Source organism: Meleagris gallopavo, chromosome 11, assembly GCF_905368555.1.
Source record: "Meleagris gallopavo chromosome 11, MGAL_WU_HG_1.1, whole genome shotgun sequence".
NCBI lineage: Eukaryota > Metazoa > Chordata > Aves > Galliformes > Phasianidae > Meleagris > Meleagris gallopavo.
The window spans coordinates 22,812,933-22,838,581 of record NC_139414.1 but is presented as its reverse complement, the minus strand read 5'-3'; the positions used below and the strand labels follow the sequence as shown (position 1 = coordinate 22,838,581).

At 52.3% G+C, this 25,649-nt stretch overlaps 1 protein-coding gene across 12 annotated transcripts in view; it reads left to right on the top strand.

The window, feature by feature from the left end:
• Nucleotides 1–19,486, top strand: part of MBNL1 (muscleblind like splicing regulator 1) — a 48,428-nt gene extending 28,942 nt beyond the window's left edge. For 3 of the 12 annotated variants that reach the window (XM_085233443.1, XM_085233441.1, XM_085233442.1), the window contains exons 4-11: nucleotides 200–400; nucleotides 5,295–5,552; nucleotides 6,408–6,461; nucleotides 7,396–7,549; nucleotides 11,331–11,366; nucleotides 12,062–12,156; nucleotides 15,017–15,091; nucleotides 16,215–19,486. In XM_085233443.1, the coding sequence (XP_085089569.1) occupies nucleotides 200–400; nucleotides 5,295–5,552; nucleotides 6,408–6,461; nucleotides 7,396–7,549; nucleotides 11,331–11,366; nucleotides 12,062–12,156; nucleotides 15,017–15,073 (855 nt within the window). In that variant the 3' untranslated portion in view covers nucleotides 15,074–15,091; nucleotides 16,215–19,486. The remainder of the gene's footprint in view (nucleotides 1–199; nucleotides 401–5,294; nucleotides 5,553–6,407; nucleotides 6,462–7,395; nucleotides 7,550–11,330; nucleotides 11,367–12,061; nucleotides 12,157–15,016; nucleotides 15,092–16,214) is intronic. The other 9 variants (XM_085233451.1, XM_085233445.1, XM_085233444.1 and 6 more) reach the window with 9 other exon arrangements.
• The last annotated feature ends 6,163 nt before the right edge of the window (nucleotides 19,487–25,649 follow it).

The following is a 25,649-nucleotide window of genomic DNA, read 5'->3' as shown; positions in this document are numbered from 1 at the left end:
CTGCAGCGCTTGATCCTGCAGCTTGCTGCCGCGTGCCGCAGCCCTCATGCCGGTCCTTTCTCACCAGCACCAGACACCTGCACGTGCTTTGGCTGCGTTCCTCCAAGACCTGCAGACCAGTTCCGTGCCCACGAGCGCCGAGTGGCAGCGTGGCAGGTGCCCGTACTTACGCGTGTGTCTCTTCTTGTTCTGCTTGCAGCCCATGTTCTCCGTCGCGCCCAGCCTAGCCACCAATGCCTCGGCTGCCTTCAACCCCTACCTGGGGCCTGTGTCCCCAGGGCTGGTGCCGGCGGAGATCCTGCCCACCGCGCCCATGCTGGTGGCGGGCAACCCTGGTGTCCCGGTGCCTGCTGCCGCCGCTGCTGCTGCACAGAAGCTGATGAGGACGGACAGGCTGGAGGTAGGAGCCCAACGGTAGCTGCTCCCGCAGTGCCAGTCACTGCCTGTGCCGGGGAGAATGTAGTTCTCTGGCAAAAGCAAACTGCAAGCATCACTTCAGCTGATGGTGTCCTGCCTTGGCTGAGGGCAGGGAGAGCGCGCAGCCCCATGCCGTGCTTGTGGCTCTGCTCCTGGCCCTGCAGCCCAGAGGGAAGCGGAGCACTGAGAGTGTCCTGAGGCCGCATTAATGTGTGCGCAGCAGCTGCTAATGGGCACGGGTGCAGGGCCTGCTGCAGCTGCGGGCTGGGAGCCGCTTCCAGCTCTGCCGTGTTCTTGCTCTGGGCACGTGCTGCTGGCATTGCCCGGCGCCTCTGTGTGCTCCTTCGCTGTGGCCCTGGCAAGCGCTGGTCCTCGCTGGCTCTCGCTCCCCCTTGCCCTGAATCTCTCTGATCTGAAAGTCTTGGCCGTGTCCTCGGTACCATATCGGCGTCGTGCTCGGAGGCAGCACCGTGCCATGCAGTCATGGTGCTGGGTGGTGCAGGTGGGTGACATCCCCGCTGGCAGTGTGATGCTATGTGCTGCTGTGCGTGGTGCCCTTGGTGCCAGCACAGATGTGAAGTAGCACCCAGCAGCTCCCAGGTACCCAGCAGCACCTTGCACCGCAGGTGTCTGGGGGCACAGGGTGAGCTGATGTTGTGGAGGTCATCCCTGCGTGTGGTGGGAGCAATGGCAGGGATCTTTTTAGAGTGCAGCCAGCCACAATGGTAGTGCCTTTCTACCTGCTTAGGCATCTGTGGTGATGGGGCATGCGTCTGCTGATGGGGGGCATGAGCACCTTCTGCTCAGTGGTGTCACCTCAGAAGCAGCATGCTGTGAGTGCGTGGTGCGAGGCGCAGGAGGCAGCAAGCTGCCCGGCACTGCTGTTTCTGGGTGTCACATCCACACAGGTGCCCTCCTGCAACGTCACAGCACTTCCCCATGGAGTTGGTGTGTCAAAGGGAAGAGCTCCTTGGAGCACATTCAGGTTGCAGGAGGGGCAGCTTCCCTGGGCAGGCGTGTCCTCCACTGTAAGAGATTTCTCCTCAGCCAGCTCTTTATTTCACAGAGGAGACTTGCCGGAAGGGGATTAAAATAAAATGCTGTCAGATAAACTCCTAAATAAACCACATTGGCCTCAGAAATAAAACTTGGAGATGGGCATTTCCAAGCACCCTGCCTGCAGCCAAGGGTGCAGGGGAAGGGGCTGCAGCAGGTGAGCCACTGCCTGCAGGCCCAGCCCTCCGCTGGCAGTGCGTTCTGTCAGAGGTTCTGAGCTGCTGGGCCACACTTCTCCATGCAACAGGGAGCTGTGGGAGTAACACTCTCACAGTCAGAAAAAGGTCTGCAAAAATACCTGAAATCAGACAAGTTCCCTCTCATTTCCTGATATCCCAGCCTGCCAGCACCTGGCAGCTTCTCTGCTGTGATTGCATTTACCTCAGCTGGCTGTGCATCCCAGTGATGCCTTTGTCCTTGAAGGAGAGCCGTCCCTCCCCGTCTCCCCGTAGCCCCTGCCTCCCTAGCAGGCCTTCCCATGGCCCTGCCTTCACCATGCAGCTCCCTGAGCCTCCTGCTCTCCTCAAGCTGTGTGATTCTGCTGTGACAAGAAGCCTGCCTCAGTGCAGCCGCTCTGCAGCTCCACGCCTCTCCCACACACGTGCAGTGTCTGCTGTGGGCAGGGGCTGCTCCTCCTCCTTTTTTTCCCCTTTGGCAAATGGAGTTTCAGTAGTTTAATATGTAGGGAATGTGGCATTGCCGTCCAGTGTAGTGGTTGTTTAATCTGAGCTATCTAGATTTAGTGTACGAATGACGAATCAACACATATTTTTTATGAACAGTAAGTCATTGTCATGTATTTTATTGATTAGAAAAATGCAGAGCAGATTGGGAAGATTTGACCTCCCAGCAGCTGGCACGCTGCAAGCAGCGCGTGGCTTCTGCTCCCTGCACTGCCACCGTGCTGCCATTTGTTCTTCCTGACTGCAGAGCTTTATATGGTTGGCTCTCTCTCTCTCGGAATGAGCTGTCCCATGAAAAAATAACCATGTGATGTTAGCATCTAATCTTGGAATATGATTTGTTCTGGTTAGAATTTTAAATACTTATTTTCAAGACTGATGTACTCGGTTGTTAATTCAGCTGGCACTCGTGTTCCGGGCTACTGAATCACACTGTCCCACAGCGGAGAGCTCTTTGCACACATGCCCAGGGCTCAGGAAGGCAGCAGGGCTCAGTGTTGTCCTGGGCAGCTGTGGGTGCTGGTGGGGCTGGGCTGCTACCTGCTCCTGCAGCATAGCTCCTTCCAAAGGTTTTGGGGTGCACTGCCCATGCTGATGGTGAGCAGATGTGCAGGTGGTCATCAGCCACTCACTGAAGGCATTGGGCTCAGCGTGGAAATTTCCTGGGTTCAGAATTTCCTTCAGCTCCCTTCGTGTTCCTGCCCAGCCATAGAGATCCTGAACAGAAGCTGGCTCTTCTGGTAAACAAGAAGAGAGCCCTCAAAGGAGGGGAGGTGGAGGAGGAAGAGGCCGCTCACCGCCCTGTTTGTTCACAAGCACGTTTCCCTTTGAGTGCTATCATTTTCTATTCAGAGTATTCGAGAATCAGAACAGCCACAGTCAAGCTGCCGTTTCCTGCATGCTTCACAGATGCCATTTTTTTCTGGATAAAAGCAGCTTACAAGTTCTCAGAGACTTGCAGATACTCACGACATGCTGGATGACAGTGCAGCCCTTCTGATAAGTTCGGTGCAGGGAAGGAGGTGAAAGCACGGGCTGCTGGGGGTGGGCTCGCACCGCGCCGTCCAAGTGAGATGCGCTTCCCTTGGCTGGCAGCTGGAGTCCTGCGGCTCCCTGCCAGCGTCTTAGGTTCTGTTTGTGCTTCTTAGCTTACCAAGTGGAAAATGATGATGCTAATTACAGAGCTACTAATAAACAAACAGATAAACACTCTCCAGATCTGAAAGGCTAGACCACATCTCGTGCTTCCATGCTTCTCTGTGCTCCAGCAGACGAGTGATATATTACTGTGTGCCTATGGCAAGAAGTAACACCATTTTCATTGTTTGCTTGTAAGTAAACAAGAATTGGAAACACTTGGCTAGCATCATAGTGGCTCAAAAGCCAATGAAGGTCATCCTCATTAGAAGGTGCAGTGGCTTCATGGCTTGTGTCTGGTGCTGTGAGTTGTGCTCAAAGATGGGCAAGCAGCGCTGTGAGCTGGGCATTTTCTTGTTGGCCACCATGTGACAGCTCTGTGAAAGCTGGCACTGTGCATGCCAAGGCCTTTGCCCAGCTATTCCAGGCTTCTGGTCATTTTGCTTTGGCTTTTAACTGGGTTAAGTTTCCTTACTCTATGTGTGTTTTCTTTTTCTCTCTTTTTCTGTGTATTTTGTGTGTCATCCTTGGGTTATTTATTGAGCAGTTCCTGCTTACATGCAGAGTTGTTCTGAGACCTTGGTTCTGTGCATTACCAGTGCAGAAGATGAGCAGAGGCAGCCAGCTCTTGTTTGTTGCATCTTTTATCTTCACAGCAAAAGGCTTTCCTAGACTTCTAGACTTCTAGCAAATAATTGAAACGAAGTTATCCACTCCTGTCTACTTAGGAGGCCTGTGTTTGGGTAAAAGACACTGATTTACAGCCCAGAAAGCATTCACAGGCAGTGGAAGGGAACTGGGGCCTGGTCAGGAACCAATCAGCCCAAAAGGCATCCGGCAAAGAAGTGGTTGTTTGCTAGCTGAGGAATGCGCCCAGCCTGTTCCATGTGTGCTACAACAACAGCCCTGCGAGCACTGAGCTGCGAGCAGCGGGGCGGTGGGGATGGAAGAGGAAGGGAGGTGCCCTGGCTGGCTTACTTGGGTCAGTGTGTTTGCTGCCAAACATACATCCACAGCCTTTGTCACCATATGGAAAAAAAACTATAAATAGGGATGACCGTGGAGAAAGGGTGCTCCCTGCAAGCAGGTCCATGCGTGGCAGGGTGTCTGTCCCTGGGGTGTTGTTCCTGAGCTGTGGATGATGGGCAGACGGGCCTGAAGCAGCACAGCGGCTAGAAATGCCAGCAGCATGCTGGCAGGGATGGAGAGGCAGTAATCAGCCGAGTCTGGTTTGTTGTGTGGATCGGAGCCAAGGGTCTCGAGGAAGTGCTGCTGATCCAGGCTCACGGCATCCACTTTTAAAAGGAAATCCCACCTACTAAAGCAGTTTTATTTTTTACGAACTTGCTTGCTTTTGTTTCTTTCTGTTTCCTACAACTTTTGAAACCTAAAATGACAGATCTGGTTTTGTTTGTAGTTTCTGAAGAGCTGGCCATAGAACCCATGCCATTTTCTTAAGGAGAATGTTTCCAAGGTGTCTGAGGTGGGGCCAGCACCGTCGGCACTGGGATGCAGCCAGTGGTGGTGCCAGCGGGTACCGTGTGGCGGTGGCAGTGACACGGCTGCAGTCTGCAGCCTCACTGGTCCGCCGGCACGGTTCTGCTGATCTGCTCGTGGTGTGGCTGTGCCAGGCCGGTGGCTGCTCTGCTGCTCCCTTCCGTGGGCTGAGCCCCGCAGCCCCATGTGGCGGTGCCGCTCCAGGTTACTCTCTGATGACAGCCGTGGGGAGCCAGCAGCGCTGTGCATGCTCAGCACGGCACAGGAGCCTGCCCAGCACGGCCCTGCTGACTTGTGGATGGCCTGGTAGCGTCAGAGAGCCGCGCTGCTGGGCAGCGCCCTGAGTGGGGCTCGGTGGGGCCGAAGTAAGGCCTGCTGTGGGTGTGGCTCTTGGCGCCGCCGCTCCCGGTGTTCCCTGGCACCACAAGCGCTCCTGTTGGTGCCCGGTGCTGTGCTGGCAGGGTGGGATGGCCGCCGGGCTGAGCTCTCCTCCCGGTGTTGCAGGTGTGTCGGGAGTACCAGCGCGGGAACTGCAACCGGGGCGAGAACGACTGCCGGTTCGCTCACCCCGCCGACAGCGCCATGATCGACACCAACGATAACACCGTTACGGTCTGCATGGATTACATCAAAGGGAGATGCTCACGGGAAAAGTGCAAATACTTCCACCCTCCAGCACATCTGCAAGCCAAGATCAAGGCTGCCCAGTACCAGGTTAACCAGGCTGCAGCTGCCCAGGCAGCAGCGACGGCGGCTGCCATGGTGAGTTGGGAAGCCGCATCCGACGGTATGAGTGCGCCGAGAGGGAGTGAGCAGTGTTAGCTACTGTTACTGGGATGTGCTTGGGGTCCCGGCTGGTATGGGGCACAGCGAGCTGCCCCAGCACATGGCGCCAGACCGGGTCTTGCGGAGTTTCAGACCGTTACAGTATGTCACTAATTCTGCCTGCTGGTGTATGGTACATGTACATATACATGTGCATATGTGTGTGTGTGTGTGTGCATACATGTATATAGAGTCTGTTGTATGTCAGTGTGCGGGTAGATGCATACCTGTGTCGAGGCACAGACAGACCCGTGGTGGTGAGCTGCCAGCAGGCTGTGTGCATGGCAGAGTAGCTTGAGGCCACAGCCACCCTGCACCCGCGGCAGGCAGCACAGGCAGGCTGCTGGAGCCAGCACAGTGCAGGGCCTGGCTCTGGCAAGTGGCCAGCGCGGTGTGGGGTCCCCGGCCACACGCAGACCCTGGTGGCGCTGAGGCCCTGGCCACATGCAGGCCCCGGCCATGGCCATGCAGGCCGGGACAGTACTGAGGCCCTGGCCGCGCCATCCATATGTGTGAGTGCAGGGAGGGTGCAGGGAGCCGGGCTGTGGTGCGGGGCACATGGGGGCTGGCCCTGAGAGCCCCCTGTCCCACCGCTCCCGCTGCCCTGGGCCCGATGTGCATGCCTAGTCTTGTTACCGTTGTACACGGCATCCGGTGATTTGTTTTTATTTGTTTTTTCTCACCTACCCAAATGCACTGCTGCCCCCATGATGCACCTCTGCTTGCTGTTTATGTTAATGCGCTTGACCCCACTGGCCATTGCCATCATGTGCTCGCTGCCTGCTAATTAAGACTCAGTCGGCTGTCAAATCACTGAAGCGACCCCTCGAGGCAACCTTTGACCTGGTACTATGACCTTTCACCTTTTAGCTTGGCATGTAGCTGTATTGTAGAGTCGAGTTGGGGGTTAATGTGCAGAATCCAAAAGCTCCCGGATCCCTCCCTCCCTGCCTGATGGTCGTGGGGGCAGTGGGACCAGGCCCCATGGCAACCTTAGCCTGTGCAGGCCCTGCCGACCCCGCCCTGCCCTCCCATGCCCATTCCCATTTCTATCCCATCCCATCCCATCCCATCCCATCCCATCCCATCCCATCCCATCCCTCTCATCCCATCCCCTCCCCTCCAGTCCCCATCCCATCCCCTCCCATCCCCATCCTATCCTTCCTGTTGCTGTCCCATCCCAGTCCCATCCCCGTCCCATCCCTGGGAGCCGCGAGGGCCGGGCCCGGTGCAGGGTGCGTTGGCATGGCTTGGCGGCGCTGCGGCGTGGAGGCGGCCGGGGGTGCCGGCATGCGGCAAGCTCTGCATGCCAGGCAGGCGCTGGGGCCGGGAGTGGGGTAGTGCCGGCAGCGCCGCGCCGTGCCGATTAACATCGCTTCTACGTGTTGATCCTCATGGAGCTCTCAGCGCTGCTTCCCCGCCCGATAGCCTTGCTCCTCGCCCAAGCCCTGAAGCTTTACCGTAGTGTAATAGTTACTGCAGTTCTTACAACGCGCGGCTCCGACACGTCTCCCTGTACTGCTGCCATGGTAGGCCGGAGTAGTGCTCCCTTGTGAAGCTTTGACCTCGCCTTTTATTTGGTAGTTAAAAGTCTGCTACGCTGCTTGCTTGCTCATGGAGAAACATGGTGCTGCCTGGTTTTTTTGCCTTCTACTGATTTTTCTTTTCTCCTTTCTCTCTTCTCTTTTTGTCTCCCTCCCCTCCCATCTTCCACATCCCACACCGCCACCCTTTTTTTTTTTTTTACTGGACTTTATTTTTATGCCCATCCACCATTCAGGGAATTCCTCAAGCTGTACTTCCCCCATTACCAAAGAGGCCTGCGCTTGAAAAAACCAATGGTGCCACCGCAGTGTTCAATACTGGTATTTTCCAATACCAGCAAGCTCTTGCCAACATGCAGCTGCAGCAGCACACAGCCTTTCTCCCACCAGGTAAGTGCCAGCGCGTGCCTGGCGGGGTGGGAGGGCGGGAGCTGTGGGGCAGCACCAGCCGCTGTGCGGTGCCGCAGTGCGGTGCGGCCGTGCTGAGCGGAGGATGCTGGCAAGGAGGCTGCTTCCCTCCCGGTGCTTTTCAGAGGCTGGGTGGGTGTTTTCCTCTCTAACATAAAAATCAGCACTGTGCTCTGTCCTCCCAAATCAGAACTGGAAATCTTTTCTCTCGTTCCTCTTTCCCTCAATTAACTTTTCTTTATGACACATCTCTTCAGCTCCTGTGTTTGTTTCTGTTTGCTGTGAGACCCCTTAGCCTTGCTGTGCTTAGAGGCAGGTGTGAGTCAAAACTGGAGGGTTTTGTTTCACTTTTGGTGCAGCGGTCATAAGGCCCAGCCAGGCAGTCTTGCAGGTAGCTGACCACGAGCACACGCAAGCAGTATCCACACCTCTGCTGCCAGAGCCTCGGGGCTGAGTTCAGCTAAGCAGAAGTGAGGTGTACTTGGTTTTAATCCAGCACAACCACAGTTACACTCGTCCTATTGCAGCTGCTGAAGCATTGATGTCTGTGCTACACACATAAGCAGAAATTCCTTTGAAGTAAACAAGACGTAAAGCTTGAATATAGCTGTGGTTCTGCAAACAGCACTTCACGCAGAAGTGTATTTTAGCCCACTCTGTGAGTTTCTGCCTGTATTAATACAGGCAACTCAGGTTTTTCCACGAGCCCCATGGTAGAGCAGCACTGTCAGTCTAGGAGGTAAGTGATGGAAAGCTGGGGACATCTGACAGACACATACTCAAAACTGGAAGGAGGCTGAGGACAGCCCTTCATAACTCAGGCTAGCTGAGGGAGGGGAGAAAGAAGAACACAGCTATTGAATCTTTACCCAAACATTTTCAGCATGTGCAGTCCTGGGAATTTGGTGCAATGCCTTTTACCATTCTTTCTTACTTGTAGAATTTTGGCATACAGTGATTTAAATGGCACAAAAATTATTTGTTTGATGTAGTGAATGGTAATAACTTACTTGGATTCCCAAATGGGGGTCAATGGAAATGGAAAGGCTTTGACTGAGCAGACATTAGGCCAGGTCTCTAGACCATGTTCTAAAATACAGACCAAATGCATAAGCAATCGCTGCCCATCCTGCTGATGTTAAACAATTTCACAAGCTTGCTTTGTAAAGAGTGGCTGATGTAGTTATCTGCAGAGGTTTCCCACTTCCATTAAGTGAAGTTGGCTGGTTTCTGGAAGTACTCAAACTGCTCTGAATTATGCCCTTTAAACTTAGAAACTCGGGTTATAATTTGTGTACACCAGACCTTATCAGCACAGCCTACCTTCTTACTTAGCTAACCTGCTCTGGAACCTGTAGGAGCTTGGTGCTTCACTTGAACTGTCTTGGCCACTCAAGTGTAGTGGGTGCCCAACAAGAGGAGTAAGGTCAGGGCAGTGAGGGACCGTCAGAGCCAGTGCAGCCCCGAGGGAGCAGATGTCACAGGGCCTGCTCTCAGGGGGCCTGATAGTACAGGGCCTGCTCTCTGGGCTGCTGGAGCTCCCCATCCTGGCCAGTGGCTGGGGGTGTTGCAGCACGGAGGGGAGCGCTGATGGCGCTGGCTCTCCGAGCTGAGCTGAGCTGAGCTGGCTGTACGGCTGATCCTGGCCTGCGCACGCCCACTGCACGCAGGAGGGCTCTGAGAGTAGATATCCCAGCAGGGAGGCACCTTCATGTGGGCTCAGCCACTGCACTGCTGCTGCCCTATGGGAGCTGCTGAGCACAGCCTTGTGGGGCTCCCAGGGTCTGTGGAAGCACTGAGTTCCACGTGTGAGGAAGGAAAGTGCCGGCTGTCTGCAGTCGCCCGGACAGGAGTGCTGGTGCTGTGAGGTGACACGTCCCTCTAGACTGGACTGAATATAATAGGCTGAAAGAAACAACATGAAGGGGAGAAGAAAGAAACTGCTTAAGCCACAGGTGAACGTAGAATATTCAAGTTAGCTCAATTCCCTCTGCTGAAATGGTTGGGAAGTGAGGCGACTGTCAGTTACTGGCACATCCTTGCATTAACGCTCTGCCTTGTGCTGAGCAGCTCGGGAATGTCTGCGACTGGGCATCTATTATTCATGTGTTCTCATTAGTCAGAGCTTCTGAAGTCAAGATGAATATTAAGGTCACAGCAAAAATGGTTTTTATTGCTGGTGAGAGGCCCATACAGCATTGTGTCTCCATATTTGCACATCACTGCACCCTAGTTAGGGTTTTCGTCTCTGCCTTAAGTTCATCTGCTGCGATTCATCCAGAGCTTTGTGCACTGGTTATAACACTAATGATGATAACTCAGACTGCAATTTTGATCTGAAAAGCTTCACAGGGACATTGCAGAGATTCGTTACAAAAATCTAACCTCTTTTTAGCATGTAGGCCTAATTATGCATGGAATGATCTAAGGCTCCAGATATAATGAAGCCTGCACTACCTTATAAATAGGGCTCTTCTTTGGAGAGGCAGGATTCTTCTGTAAATCCCCATTAACACCTGAGTGTCAGAAACATGACTGAGAAAACAGTTCTACTCATGTTTGTACTTCATGGCCAAATGTTGTTCCGTTCCTTAATCTCATAAGCAGTCCCACTGACATCAGCAATGATTCACATGGGGAAATCAGGAAAGATACCCTTCTTTTAACCTTTCTGTGTGAGTATTTTTCATCTTGTCCATTACACAGAAATAGATCAGTAATGAGGAAACAGAACTATTCCCTTTTCTTTGTACCCCTACAGACGCAGTGTTGACAGGGAATCAGCTTGTCCTTGGCAGTAGTGCTGATGACTGACTCTTTTCCTGCTTACTTAAATGCTTCTGAAGCCGTGTGTGCCCCAACACAGCACCAGGTCCCCTGCAGAGCAGTGCTCTGTGCCCACAGCTCTGCAGAGCACCGACAGCTCCATCTCCATTGCAATTCCTGGACTTCAGGACTTAGTTTCTGCTGCTTCAAGCTTAATTAGATATTTATTAATGGATTCATGGATATTCTGAAACATCAGTATTCGAATCAAAATAGAATCAAAAATAGAAAAGCCTGAGTTGAGTGATGGAAGGTGTTTTGCTGTGTAACATAAGCAGTGAGCAGCTTATTGTCATTTTAAAACTGATACCTTCGTGTTCATGAAGTCCCTTGTGGCTCTGTAGCTGAAGGGAAGGATCCAGCAGGTGCTGTCATCTGGCGTTTCTGCACAGCCCAAGGAAAGCTGCAGGGCCCCAGGAGTGCTGCACGCAGCACGGACCTGGGCTACTGCGGGCAGGTGCAGTTGAGTCTTTGCTGTATCTGAGGAAATCCAGTTAGAGAGCACTGCAACACTCGTGTCGACAGGCAGAGAGATGTAGGACGGCAGTGAGGTTCAGCTGCAGGACCCCAGGTAGCAGTGCTGGTGCTCCAGTCGCAGAGGTGAGCTCAGCCCCACAGCCAGCTCAGCCCCACAGCCAGCTCAGCCCCACAGCCAGCTCAGCCCCACAGCCAGCTCAGCCCCATTTCCCAGCTTAGCCTCAGCCCCCAGTTCAGCCCCACACCCGGCTCAGCCCGCTTCTCCCTTTCTGAAGGCCAGTTCTGATGGATCACTGTGCTGTGTGTGGTTTGATTGTGCTGACGGTTACGTGCCACTGTTCCCATAATAACAATTTTTCTTCTTTGTTCAAATGGAATTTTCTAATGACACGTGTGATGGGTTGTTTTAATTCTTTTCCCTTTCCAAATCCACCTTCCTGTTGCAATGCATGATGGGCAGGCTCAATATTGTGCATGACACCCGCTACAAGTGTTGGTAGGTGCCAGCTTTGTTTCTTGATTATCTTAAACCTGTGGTGCAGCTCACGGACCCTCAAAATCCACTGCTAGATCGTAACTTGTAGCTCCTGTGCCAATCCATCCCCTCAGCCTCCCGCACTAACACCTGTCAATTAAATGCAATCGTTTTATTTAATTGACACAGACACGTAGATGTTGTCGGTCCCGTATAGCACTTGTTTGAATTGCACATTGTTCCTTGGTGGATTTTGATTGGACTATGAGTTCCAGTGTTTAGAAACTATCTCGTTTTAAATAAAGACTGTGTCTTGCTATAGTGACGTACAAGTATACTGTCCTTCAACAAGATTAATTTCTGTTTTTAGTAAATATTTGGGTTGAAATTTTTAAAGACAAAACCATGTAAGTGTAAGGGCATTTTAAAATTCTTCTGTTGATTTTTGTACTGAAATGATGAAGCTTGTTTGTGTCGATTTCTCAATTTGATGGTAACAAGCATTTCCCCTTTTTTTCTCTTTCATTTCCCTCCCCTCTCTCTCCCCGGCATGTTGTCCTGCTTTGCACTGTGGTTGCATGTCACGCGCTGCCAATGACGTCTCGGGCTTTTTGCTGTGATAAATACCATGCTCAATGATCCTACCACATGTCGCTCTGGTTCCCATACTGCTACACTCTTCTGTATGTTTGCTTATATGATTTTCCTTCCGAAAGTTCCCATGGTGCACGGTGCTACGCCAGCCACTGTGTCTGCAGCAACAACATCTGCCACAAGTGTTCCCTTCGCTGCAACAGCCACAGCCAACCAGGTTTGCTAATTTACAGCTTTGTTCCTTACAGACATCTTGAAATCAGTGCTTTAATGAGCATGGGGGTTTTGATTATGCCTCTTGTTGGCCTACACATTCTCTGTAAGATCTGCGGCACAGCTTAATAAGCCTTTATCCATGCTCCAAAGGTGCTGCAGTTCCATTTCTGATGCTAAAAATAATCGATAATGGAGTTTCTGACTCAGTCTCAACATTTATGGGCCGTGCTGCTTATTTCTGCTCTCAGAGATGCAAAGAGAAAGGGATAATACAAGGAACTCATTACTTATTTCTATTTCTGTGAAGCCTACAGTTCCTCTTTGTGCAGAACTCCACTCAGATCAGTACAACTTTTGTGCGTGGGGATGGCAGGATCAGGACTGTAACTCTGAGCTTAGCAGCCTGAACCGTGTTCTGATTCTCCTCAGCTCTTCCAAAAGTAAAACAAAGACATTTGGGGCTGGGCCATGCAGAAGCAGGATTTAAGCCTTTTTTTCTACTTATGATTCTGCTAGGCAAAGGCTGATTACTTTATGCACTAGACAAACTTTTGTTAATAAAATGCCCAGTAAGATCTGACTTTATTTCCAGATAGTTACCCCAGTTGTTCCCATGTTTGGATATATTTTGGAAAAAAAGAATACTGTTTTAATGAATGAGCAATTGGAAATCCTGCCAGGAGAGCCCCAGAGAGAGCCTGCGGTGGGGACAGGCACCAGGGCTGGGGAGCAGAGTGGCCCCAAGGGCTGCACCCGCATGGCTGGGCTGTGGGAGGGCAGTCCCACACAGTATGTGGGCGAAGGTGCACCAGCAGAAGCTTTTAAATGACAGTCTTGTTTCTCTTAGAAAAACAAAAGGTTTAGTGAGTTGTACTAGAAAATGAGAATTGCAGTATGTCCTTAAGCCTCAGTTCTGCTCTGAGTGAGGGATCGCACACGTGCCTTTTAGAAGAGGAGAGGAAACATTGCCCGTAGCGTCTTGCAGGTGTGGTTCTGTATGGGTGTTGATCCTGGTTGTGGAGGTCAGTTTGTGAGGGAGGCCCCCTGTCCCCTGCAGCGCCCCTGCCTGCGCCGAGCTGCCGGGGCCACTTAGCGAGGGCTCAGAGGCGCCGTTCCGCAGGTGATTCCACTGCAGGATGCACAGGGCTGGCAGCCCAGGCCTTAGTGTTGTACATCCCAAACAGAGCTCCTGTGACTCTGCCTTGCAAGGGGAGATGTTTGCCCGATGGCCATGTCCCGGGTGCAAACCAGCGTGAGAACTGCTGGGTGTTTGGCAGGGCCAGCCTGGAGCTGCAGCTGCCTCTGCTTACGTGTCACCGAAGCATCTCAGTGCCACAGTGGATTGCGCTGCACAGTTAATTTAAGGATTTGTCCTTAGGTTCTCCGCTAGAGCAAAGGGAACAAGTCAAGAAGCCAAAGAGAGTCATCATCAGTTTTAAAATTTTCTTTGTCCAAATTGCCATGCGTTTTCCCAGACAGATCACAGGGAAGCTTTCCGTTGTAGAAATGGATCATTTCATGCATCTCCTCCCTGGAGCCTCATAACACACTTAGTGAAGTACCGCAGCCAAACCTCAATATATACATATATTATGGATATATGTATATACCATGTGAGCAATGCTAAAGTTATTTACTGCCACACGATGCAATGTGCATGCATGCCAAAGTCTTCAGATCTGGCCCTTCATCTTCACTGACTGGTGTTGGAGGTCCCTGCCATGTCCCGCCAGCACCGCCCCGATGCCCTCCGCAGCTGGGTGCGCCAGCCTGCCTGCAGCAGTAGGAAAATGGTACGAGACAATTCCTTACCGTCGAGGCATTTCTGTGCAAGTTAGCAGTGCGGTGGAGCTGTGTGACACTGGTAGGGGAGGAGAGGGAAGAGGGGTGGAGAAAACAGCACCGAGACCTAGTGCCGGTTCGGTTAAGAGAAGTCCTCTTCATTGCCTTTCCTGCTTGCATTAATAGACCAGTGTTCAGCCCATTAGGAAAGAGCCTCTTCCAGTGCAGTGTTTGTGGCTGTACGGAGCTGTTCTGCGTGCTGTGCCCAAGCACGTCCTCCTGCACGTGAACAAATCTATTTGCTCCATCCAGCAGGACCTCCTTTTCCTCTGTGTAACCACAATTCCTCTGGTCCTGTGTGCATCAGTGTCCTCCTCACTGAGGCAGAGCTGTGCTGGGGCCCGGCGCTGGGGGCAGGGCGTACGTTCCCACAGCTGTACTGCTTGTAGCCCGCTGGCATCTTCACTTTGTTTTGAAGAAGAGAGGAAAATGAGTTGATGGGACACTTAAGAAGCATGTAGTGAGTTGTGTCTGTGCAAATGGAGATTTTGAGAAGCGTTCTGCTCCTTGGGGCAGTCCCAGCTCTGGAGCCAGGCCCGCGGTGCCCAGCGGCTGCCAGGGACTCCCAGCTGTGCTCTTCCCCAGCCCGGGGTGCTGCAGGGCTGGGCCCAGGGACACAGAAAGCAGGAGAACTTCACAAAATCGGGCTGAAACAAGGGCAGGGTGGGATTTGTCATTTTAAATGGTACACTGAAAGCACCAAATTTTGTGTAGGCCAACAAAAAGGGCTATTTTCAATTACCGCACTGCATGACCTTTGTAGATTTTAACTTCTGTTATTTCCTCAATGACCAATAATACTTATTTGTATTTGTCAGTAGTACTTAACACAATGTTTTCCCATTTTAAGTTGCTATTGTAGCACTTCAGTTGACTTTAACTTATAGTTACAATGTAAAATCCACCAACTCACAGCTGATGCTTACTTTTCCAGACTGTTGTGTTCTATAGCAAAATACTGCGTCTCCGGGTTGGCTCATGGCACGTGTTACTCATTGTTTACATTTTTTTACCTATAGATACCCATAATATCTGCCGAACATCTGACTAGCCACAAATATGTTACACAGATGTAGACATTTTGTCATCAAACAGTAAGTTTCCAATGTATTGTTGCTTGCAGTTTTCTCACGTGTGCTTAATTTGTCATTTGCAGGGGGACAATGTTTTTATTTCCTTTCAGAGAAAACTACTGAGATATGAGGGAGGAGGCTGAGCTCCCTCTGCTGTCATTCTGTGAAGGGAGAGCCTATAGTTAGCAGTGCCCTGGCAGCCTGTGTGCTGGCCTGGTGTCAGGACAGGTGTGCATGGGAGAGCACTCTGTGCGTGCGGATATACTTCTGAATAGCAAAATCAGAGTCTCTGTGATTAGAGGTTTGCTTCCTATATATAAAGGATGATGACGCCAGCTCTGGGTAAAGGAGTCATGCCAAGCTCTCGTAGAAAGAAGCAATTTTAACTCTCCACATTTGGAAGGGCAGGGTTAGTCACCAAGTGCAGGTTAGTCACCGAGCTGCAGCCCGATTGCTGCAGGCAGGGCTTGTCGCAGCGGTGTGCTGCGCAGTGCCGCTCTGGCCAGGCAGTGCAGCAGGGATGATGTCGCTCCGGGTGCTGCTCACGTGCTGTTGCTGGAGCTGTGCCCTCGGGCATTGTGTGGCAGCACGTTTTTCCTCCTGCGCAGCCTGAGGTCAGTGTGCCTGAGCCGGAGAGGTTCTCCCCTCCTGTGTTTTCCTCTGAACCAATTGTAGTTTTCAAACTGTTGCTAATTCGCATGCTAAATTCAGACTATCAGCAGCACATCACCTCTGGGTACCCCGCTGTTTGTGTTATCCTTCTCCTTCCCATGTTCTCTTTCTGCAGTGTTTGCCTCTGAAGGGCCTGATCCTAACGGGGCACAACTTTGGGTGACGGTTGGCCGATGGCACGCCGTGCTTACAGCCATGAGTGCAGCAGGGGTGCCTTGCAGTGCTGTGCTTACAGCCATGAGTGCAGCAGGGGTGCCTTGCAGTGCTGTGCTTACAGCCATGAGTGCAGCAGGGGTGCCTTGCAGTGCTGTGCTTACAGCCATGAGTGCAGCAGGGGTGCCTTGCAGTGCTGTGCTTACAGCCATGAGTGCAGCAGGCAGAGCACCCAGCAGACAGCCCCGCTGTGCTGTGTGCTCTCTGGCTGCTCCCTCGTCTGGCCGCAGGGATAACGGCACTCTTCTTTCCTTTCCAGATCATCACTGAGGAGAAAAGGACAGTGTGTTTGGGTTGAGGAAGGACAAGTTCATTAGCCATAATGTATATACCGTCAAGCCACACTCAGAACCCCCTCAGCAGTAAGACATCCACACATTGCATGTTATGGAGACGAACGAGAACTTGGAAATCCACTGCACACTGTTGCCTATATACTTTGTACATTTAATTGATATTTGTGCTGAGGTGATCTTCTTGTCTAAGAACTACAGCATTGTCTATCTTTTCTAGCACAGCAGTGTGCGCACGCGTTGGATTCGCGTGTGCGGTCTGTTTCCTACGTGATCATGTGCGTCACCTTGAAAAGACAGACTATGATGTAACCATAAATCTATTATGTATTGGTACGTCTGTAGACCAAGATATAATTTTTTAAAGTAAGTTTATTTCTTTCAAGGTTTACAAATAACAAAGGTGCACCTTGTATTTAAAATTGCCATTATAGATGAGAGCGTGCATGCACAGTAATTTTTGTTTTAAGAGTAATATTTTTAATGTACTAGATTGTAAGAAGCGGTAAGAGAGGTATCTGACAGAGATGAATGTGCCAAGCAAAACCACAACCGTGTCTATTTTAAAGCACGTCGATGGCTTTAAGTACCACGTTGTTAAGGATTCTCATGAAGTGCCATAGACTGTACATCAGACCAGAGTGTTATTTTGCAGTGTTATTTTCAGAACCACGTTTTCGCTTTCCTTGCTCGTAGCGATCAGTCAAAGGGCACCGTTCTGTTTCCAAACCAAAGCCGTCTCAGAAATGGCGCTCGCTGTGCTGCCGCGCCGGAAAGGGAAAAGCCATTTCTGAGACGCGGTGACAAATGTGTGAGGAACTTCTTCTGCTTCTCTGTCTAGCCTCTGTCAGAAGTCAAAGGACTCTAAACGCTCTGCAGACGGGCTGCGCCTTCCCTTCGCACAGTCACGCCTTAACTGGTGACTCTAAACTAAGGCGGCAGAAGCACTGGGTCAGATGCGGACAAACCAAAACGTGGCAAAACGGAGACGTTAATAGCGTAGGAGTCGGGTGGGGGAAATACTCGGGTGAGTTTTATATGTGATTTTTTTTGTTCAGATTAACTGCTTATAGCCTTAGAAAGCCTTTACAAAATAATAATAAAAAAAAAGATAGATGTGCATTCAAGTTTTAAGAACGGATTCATCCAAAGGAATTCCTCTTTGTGGTTTGGATGTTGCAGCTCGTAAAGGGTATTTTTGCTCTGTTCAGCAAAGTGCTGACGTGGGGGCCAGGGCACTGGCAGCACAGCGGGTGGAAGAAGCGCGGGTTCGGTTCTAGAACCCTCCATACTTCCGAGTTTACGGCGAGTTTTTATGCTTGAGAGAGATGCTTTATAGTCTAAGAATGACGTGTTGATTTTACTGATTGTACTGTACATCTATTAAAGCCTTAGATTATTACATTACGGGTTACAACCCATACCAATGTAATTTCAATCGTGTTAAGAAAGTATAGGTGACTTCACATGTTATCGTAGTTACTCGACATTATAGAATATTACTTATTTTCTTCTCGTTAAAAGTGTAGTTTTTATTTCTTACATTTATTAGGTAGTTTTCGTTTCCTGTTACCAGCTGAGTACCGTTTCAGCTCCTGGGGTCGTGTTTTGTTAGAGCTGAGCGATGAGTTTTCTGAAATAGAGAGCAGTTTTCTTCATCACGTAACTCAGTTTTGGATCTCCGTGTAGCGTCATCCGAATCTTCGTATTCTTGTTGACAAAGTGACTTCTATTTTGCCAATTTAATATGACAATGTAAGAATGTCAGTCATCGTTAGTTCTTGTCTAGTTCTCATTAAAAGAACAAAGATCTTTTATATGGATATCTTATAATTATATAATCATTGCTAAGTAAGGAGTTAAGTTGTTGCTATGGCAACGATCCTGGCAGACAATTGAGTAATATTTTGATGATTTATTTTGTTTGTAATTAGTTATTATGAGAAAATCTAGTTCCTAGATATTAGAATAAAATTTATTTTCTACTGTATCCATTTCAAATGTTAAAATATTGTTTAAATATTTTTTGAGATCCCTGAATATCAGGCCTTGTTATAAATAAGCTGCATAATCGATAGATCAAGGGACTTTTTGTTGATAATCCAAATACTCAAAGTTTACGTAATGAGAATTATAGCGTGTGTGTGCAAACTCGTGAGGGTTGATTATGCTGCAGTTGAGCATGTGGGAACGTACCGGGAGAAGGTTGACTTTTTGCACTTCTGTATATAGTCAAAAAAGAGAGAAACCTGTATAATAGTAAGATCTTATTTTGAATAAAAATGTCTATAATTACAAGGAGTTTTGTTAAGGCTAATAAAATGACAGGCTGAACAAAATTGCTTGCAAAAGTGGCACAGAGTTAGCACTCCATACCCCTTCGAAAAAGTTGCTTTGCTTTATGTGGACAGCTTGTAGTTTGCCAGGATTTTTTCAGCTGGAAAGATATGCCATCCTTCCGAGATCTCATGACTGACAAAAGCTCCACTGGTTCAAATCTGCCTGAAAACCATTACGAAAAAAGGAAAAAAAAAAAAAAAAAAAAAAAAAAAAAAGGAAAAAAGGAAAAAAAAAAAGCAGGTACTTCAAACCATCAAGGTGAACCCATGGATCCAGTATTCCGTACATTACTCAGAAACTACTGCATGTTTAAAGTATCAAAGCTATATTAAAGGTATATACTACTCAGACCAGTTTCTGACCATTTCAGTGGTTTATTGTTCACAAAAAAGATTCTTCAAAACCGATACTGACTTTCACAAAAGAGTTGAATCATGAACAGGCAAACCAAACAGCACACCGTAGCTGTAGTTGTTACGTGATTATTTTTTATTGCTGTAGTGGTCCTGTTCTTTTAGCAGGTGAAAAAAAAAAGAAAAAGAAAAAAAAAAAAACATACAAAATTTTACAGTTTTAATGGGAAGCACTCAATAAACCTCGTGGTTGTCAATGCCAAAGCTGGAAAGAAAAGGCGGTGGGGCCGTTCCTTACCTCCCTCCGGTGCTCGGACGCAACGAGGGGTAAGCTGCACTTATTTGCAACCCCGCAACTTTCATCTGCTGAAAGGACAGATGTGCTTGGTTTTACTATTATGTAATCACAGACTTACTTTTGCTTGTAGTTGCTCCAAATTATGTACTCTGTCCTGGGCTGCAATTTGTTTTTATGCTTATTTTATTCTTACTGCTATAGTTGACCTTGCTGTATGGAAAAATAAAGTGAAATTGCCCTAATAAAAGTTCTCTTTCTTAATTACGTTTTTTGATACCAGGTTAAAAATTGCACCGTTCTCTTTCACACACAGCTTTGTCTGTGAATTTGTGCGTCTGAGGGAACATCCTTTGCCTGCAGGGGAAGAAGCCTGAGGTGCCCCTGGGCTTCGGTTTCCTTCCCCAGCACACAGCAGCCGTGGGCTCTGCAGGGCTGAGCTCCTGCTGTGGCAGTGGGGCGGAGATGGCAGCTTTGGACAGACAGGCTGAGCCCCACGAGCCGCAGGCTGCACTGCTGCAGGCGCTGGGCTGGGACACAATTGGGGTTCCCAACTTGGAGCCCCACGGCAGCTGCACGCCCCAAAGCCCCCTGTGAGCACTGCTGCTGACAGCCCCGTCCACCCGCTGCTCGATTTTCTCCTCTGAAAGCACATCTCTGGTCCAGGAGTGGCTCAGCAGTGGGCGTTACCTCTTCCTACCTTCCCCTCCAGTACTGCTGTCTTGTAGGGCTTCAAGCAAAATGAGCTGTGTTCCTCATTGCCTGAATAGTGTGCGGTGCCAGGGGAGAACGCTGCAGTGAGCCGACCTGTTCCGGGGGGAGTGCCTTGCTCAGCTCAGCACCGGGCTTTGTGCCCTGCAGCGGCATGCTGAGCATCCATCAGCAACCATCCGCTTCCATCTGTGCAGAGGAAAATCTCCTGGTTGCTCACACGATGAGGAGTCCCTCCTGGAATCCCACAGTCCCACCAAAGCTACCCAAGGGGTCCTGTTTTGTGCAGTGCTGCGCCGCAGAGCGCAGACACCTCCACAGGGCTCTGCTTGTCCCTGCTGCATCGGGGACAGCTCACAGGGGCACGCTGCTGCAGCCTGGGCATTATGGGTGCTGTGTCCTGTGCGATGGGGTCCCAATGCTGCAGTGTCTCCACACAGCAGCTCTGTGGAGAGGGATTGCAGAGCTGTGCCAGCCCCAGGCCCTGCAGGCTGCCTCCCACTCCTGATACGCACTGCTGCTGAGTGCCGCTGTGGCGGCGTGAGCTGTGCTGCTGCTGGGGCCTGGCTCAGAACGGAGCTCTCAGACACTGAGCTCTCAGTGCTGGATAAAAACCGGCATCAGCCACTGAGAGCCGCTGCATCCCCGAGATGTGAGCTGCACGCGCTGCGTCGTGCTGAGCAGGCTCTGCTGCTGCGCTCACTGCAGGGAGCTGAGCCTCAGGAGGCTGTGCTGCAAGGGGAGTGCTGTGTGTCTGCAGATGGGGCTCCTTTGCAGCTCCCCGTGTGGCTCAATTGCTGCATTCCTGCCGCCCTCACTCCCCCCGGTTGCAGCACATCCTACAGCAGAGCTGCCGGGAGCCGTGCAGTGCCTGCACTCACAGTGCTGTCCCCACAGTGCATGCGTGCACTGCCCTGCACGGGGTGCTCCTCCTCGGGGTGCACTCTGGGTGAGGCCGGTGCAGCCCCAGAGCTGAGAGCTGGGCTGGGCACCGAGCGCTGCCAACCCCAGGAGCATTGGCATGTTACGTACTGAGCAGCTCTGGCTCAGTAATGAAACATGGGGAGTTTTTGTTTTTGGAGTGCATTTGGTCCATAAGTGCCAAACTCAAGGTGCCACCTTTGTATGCCCATCCCACCAGTGCCGGCTGGGAGATGCTGCTGTCCCAGAGCCCCCACCACTCCATGCAGACCCCGCTGGGCGCACTGAGCGCTGAGTGCTTGGAGAGGACCGGCCCCGATCCTGTCTGTTTCTCAAGAAAGTTCTGGATTTTGACTTTAACACTGACTTACCCTGCTTGGAAGGAGGCCACAGTGCGGTGCTGCACTGCTTCGGCAGTGAGGCCGTGCATTAGGGACAGTGCCAACACCGACCAAAGGGACGCTTCTTGTCTGTACCATTGCCTGCTTGCTGCGGTGCGTGGCTCCTGGGGCTCTGGGCACAGCTATGTGGGAGGGGGTTTTAATTGCACTCCCAGCTCTGATGGCGGTTCAGAGACGGGCTCAGGCTTTCCAGGTCCCAGCTCTGCCATTTCTCTGTAGGTGGCACCAGGCCGCCCCTCTTGGCTGCTGCTCGCTGTCTCTTGGCCAACCCTTTGATTTTTTGGCCTTCACTTCTTTTCTCAGCCCCCACTTTTGTTCCAGTTTCCCACTCCTTTTCAGCCTCTCCGTCTTTTTTTGACCCCTGTTTTTTTTTCAGCCTTCCACTTTTTGGCTTTAAGAGTTTTGGCCCCTGCCCCCCGCCCCGGCTCCCCGCTCCCCAGCCCCGGCCTCCCACACCTCAGCGGCCTCATTTCCACGGAAGAAGCGCAATGCACTCTGAGCTGTAAATAAAACCCTTTCACAGTTGCCCTGAAGTTATTTTCTAGGCTTCCATCCCTCCCCCTCCGCCCCCCCTCGGGTCAGCGGTGCTCTCCCGGCAGCTGACCTTCGCACCCAGCACTCGGGACCCGGTTGTTGTCCTTTGGAGGGGCCGCGGCAGACGGAGGCGGGCGGTTGGCAAACAGGACATTGGCCTCCAGTGCTCGGCGATAAACGCAGCGGCAGCGTTGGCGTCTTAGGGCGGGTGCTCGGCACAGTGGCAGCACCGCTTCGTCCCGCTCGCATTGCCCGTACCCAGAGCTCTGCTGCCCCTCAGCCTGCCCGGATCCGGCACCGCGCGGGGCCCCGTGTGCAGGGCGAGCTGCGGGCCCGGCTGCCGGACACGGGCGGCAGTGCGCCTCGAGCAGCGCGAGCCGCTGGGAGCGAGCGTGCGGCTTCGAGCTCCGTGAGTCAGCGGTGGGCACGTTGGGCAATCCTGTGTTTCCCAATCTGTTTTCCTTTGCAGGAATCCAGCCCTCGCTCTGCCTCCTGCACGGCCAAACCCAGCCCCGCTGCCGCTCTGCACGCACGCTTCTCCTGCCTGCAGACACGGCAGCGCCCCGGGCACTGAGGTGAAGGCAGAGCGCTGCCCGCAGCCCCCGCCGGCCCGGGGCACAGCGCGGCTCTCTCCTCTCCGTCCCAGCGGAGCGCTGCAGCCTGAGGTCCCTCCGGGTGAATGGCCGCCGTGCTGCGGTTTCTTTGTCAGTCCTCCCCCAGCAGCACTGACATCCACGGCTGTGTAAGCCGTGCTGAGGTCTCCTGCCCTCCGAGGGGCACCGACTCACCGCGCTGACGGGCAGGACTCGATGAAGAATTTGGCAGCTGGTTCAGGCGTGCTGTGACAGCCTCTCACCAATCAGAGTATTTACTAATTTCAATCCCCAGTGCGTTGCCCTTCTGAGGCGAGCGCTCGCTCTGCAGAGAAATCTGTGAAATGAGGCACATGATTTTCCAGCAGCACCACTCGCAGTTCGGTTTGAGATGAGAACAGGAAGAAATGTGTCAACACTTTCGTGTCTCTGTGTGCCTGGCCAGGGCTGTGTGCTGTGGACACACGTGTCACGGGCAGCACCAGGGGCTGTGTGCTGTGTGCGGTGCTGTGCTCCGCTGTGCAGGGCTGTGAGCCCGAGCCCCACAGCACTGCAGGGGCTCCTCAGCACCGCTGTGTGCAGGCACTGCCATGTGCCAGCAGGGCAGGCCGTGCTCTGAGCCTCTCTGTGGGCTTTGTGATCATGACAGTGTGCCCCACACACTGTGGGGCTGCAATTAAAAACAGACTGTGTGCAAACCGTGTGGGGCTTTGTATTAATTACGTGTTGCCTCGTAAGGTGTGTGCTGGGATACAGGGGCTGCAGGAGTGGGGCTGATGGCAAAATGAGCTGCTGACCCAATGAGCTGCTCAGCACCAGGAGGACCAGGTTGGGGGGGCTCTCATTGGGGGGCCAGGTCCCCACTGCAGCCCAAGGCCAAATCACAGAAGCCACAACCCTGCTCTGTTCCTCTGCCCGGTACCCGCAGCACTGCCGCTGCTAACATGGCTCTCTTGTTAAGTCAGGACAGTTTTGGAGACAGTTCTGAGGCACACGATGCACTACTCAGCTCTGGGTGCTGGGGCTGCCAGGTCCTGCTGGCTTCGCCCACAGCTTCGGGTTGCATCCATGTGGGATATCCATACTTTCTGCCCTATGCACATGAGCGTTTTACAGAGAAATGCTGTCAGCATCCTGAGGAGCTGCTGCATTCCGGCATCTCAGTTTTAACACCACTCAGTGTGAAAACATGAACATTTTGACACCAACTACAGAATGACAAATGTGAGCACTAGACATCTGCCACTCATTTCAGAATGTCGCCGTTCCCCACAGCACAGCAGTGCTGGCACAGGGCTGTGTGGGGCCCCAGGTGGTGCTGCTCCTTTGCCCCATCCCTGCCCACAGTGGGGGATCCCAGCAGGAAAGCACCATTCACACTGCAGTGCGTGTGCCCGGGTCAGGAGCTTAACTCATCCAGCAGCCACAGTGCTGTTTGCAGAGCTCTTCGTGCACAACAGCTGCATCTGCTGAGCAGCAAATTGCACGGGAAGGACATCAATAAATTAAAAGTTATTAAATGTAAACAAAGGCTGTACAGGAACAGCTGAAGGTTCAAAAGTTGGGACCACTGAGGACTCCTTTCGTCATCCCTTGGGAACCAACTGGAACTTCTCAAGAGGAAGAATTGCTTCCCTTCCCTGCAGGCCCACCTGAACTCACTCCCCCTGGCTGCAGCCATGTGCAGACAGAGCTGTGCACACCCGGGGGCTCCGCGGGGACACGGGGTCGCCTGGAAGGACCTCCTTCTGCAGCACTCCTCCATTTGGGAGAGGAGGAGGTGAGCAGCACTGCAGTGGGGTGGCAGCACCCAGCACAACATGCACTGCTGTCTGCTCTGCTCAGTGGTGTTGGTTCCCGCAGACTGTGGTCAGGATGGGGCCACCCTGCCCTGCACTGCTGCAGGAAGGAGCTGGCAGCAGAGGCCCCAGCGTAGTTTGCAAGGAGGAAACCAAAGCGTGTGGCTGCACAGCTCACAGCACAGCACGGGCCAACATGCATGAGTAGCAGGCTAATAGCCACAGCCAGCAGCGTGCCCGCAGTGCACGGAGGGCCATTGCATTCCTTCCCCCATGTCACACTCTGCATTTGCTCTGCAGTGAGTCGTGGATGAGAACGCTCAGCCACCCAATGCAGGCCACTGCAGCGTGGCCGTGTGCTGCAGGGAATGCCACCAGCGCTGCCCCATCACTGCGCTCTGCATCCTGCGCTGCTCTGCAAAGACGGGAGCCCCCGGCACAGCCCCGGTCCCACACAGCCCACTGCTCACCCTGAACCTGCGCGTCCCCCAGTGGGACCGTGGGGTGGAAGAGCCCATCTTTCCCAGGCAGCGATGGGATCAGGAGGGGTTGTGATGGTGCCTGCTGGAGAGCAGCCGGCCCCTCTGCCTCCACTGTGTGCAGCCCTGTGAGTGTAGCGCTTTTTCTGCAGCTGCAGGAGATGCAGTGGGGTTCACATCCCGCTGCCTGCTTGCTGTTTTTTTTTCTTTCAGCTGGCTCTGAGAAGTGCGGGTAATTAGGAAAAATCTATAACAAGAAGTACAAACAAGTCACGGTCTGCCATTAGCCAGAAAGTCTGCCCTCTGCCTCAGCTACAGCTTGATTCAATCAGAATAATGAAGCAGAAGCTGTGCAGAGGGAAACAGCACTTGGAGAAGATCTGAAAACACAGAGGCACTGCACGAGAGCACGTATTGCAATGGAACCTGATGTGGGGGGGAAGGAGAGTGGGCTGATGCTGGGCCAACACCTCTGTGAGCGCAGTGCTGCCCACGGCGTGTCCAGGGGGGCACTGGGGAAAGGCACCGTGCACTCAGTGGAGGGAGCACAGCCCTTCCCCTGTCCCACTGCCCTTCCCCTGTCCCACTGCCCAGCTGCTGTCCCACCCGCACCCCTCAGGCCCTGACCACCCGCACTGCGGGGCTCTGCCCCTCGCTGCATGTCCCCCTGTGACCCCTGAGGGCCGCAGCAGCTGCAGAGCTGTGTGAGGAACGTCCTCCTGCCCTCCCACGCCGGCCACATGGAAACCCCCGCACCGGGAACTGAGCATTCATCTCTTGTGCATTCTATTAATTCCAGGCTTGGTGTTCTGAGGAGCACGGAGTTGCCAAACATCAAACACAGAGTAACTAATGGTGAGCTCACCATGGTTCCGCGCATTCGCTGCGAGGGGAGCACGCAGCCCTGAGGATCAGCGGTCGTCTTGTCTTCACTGCCCACCCTTCGGACACCGCTCCCAGACCCATGGAACTGAA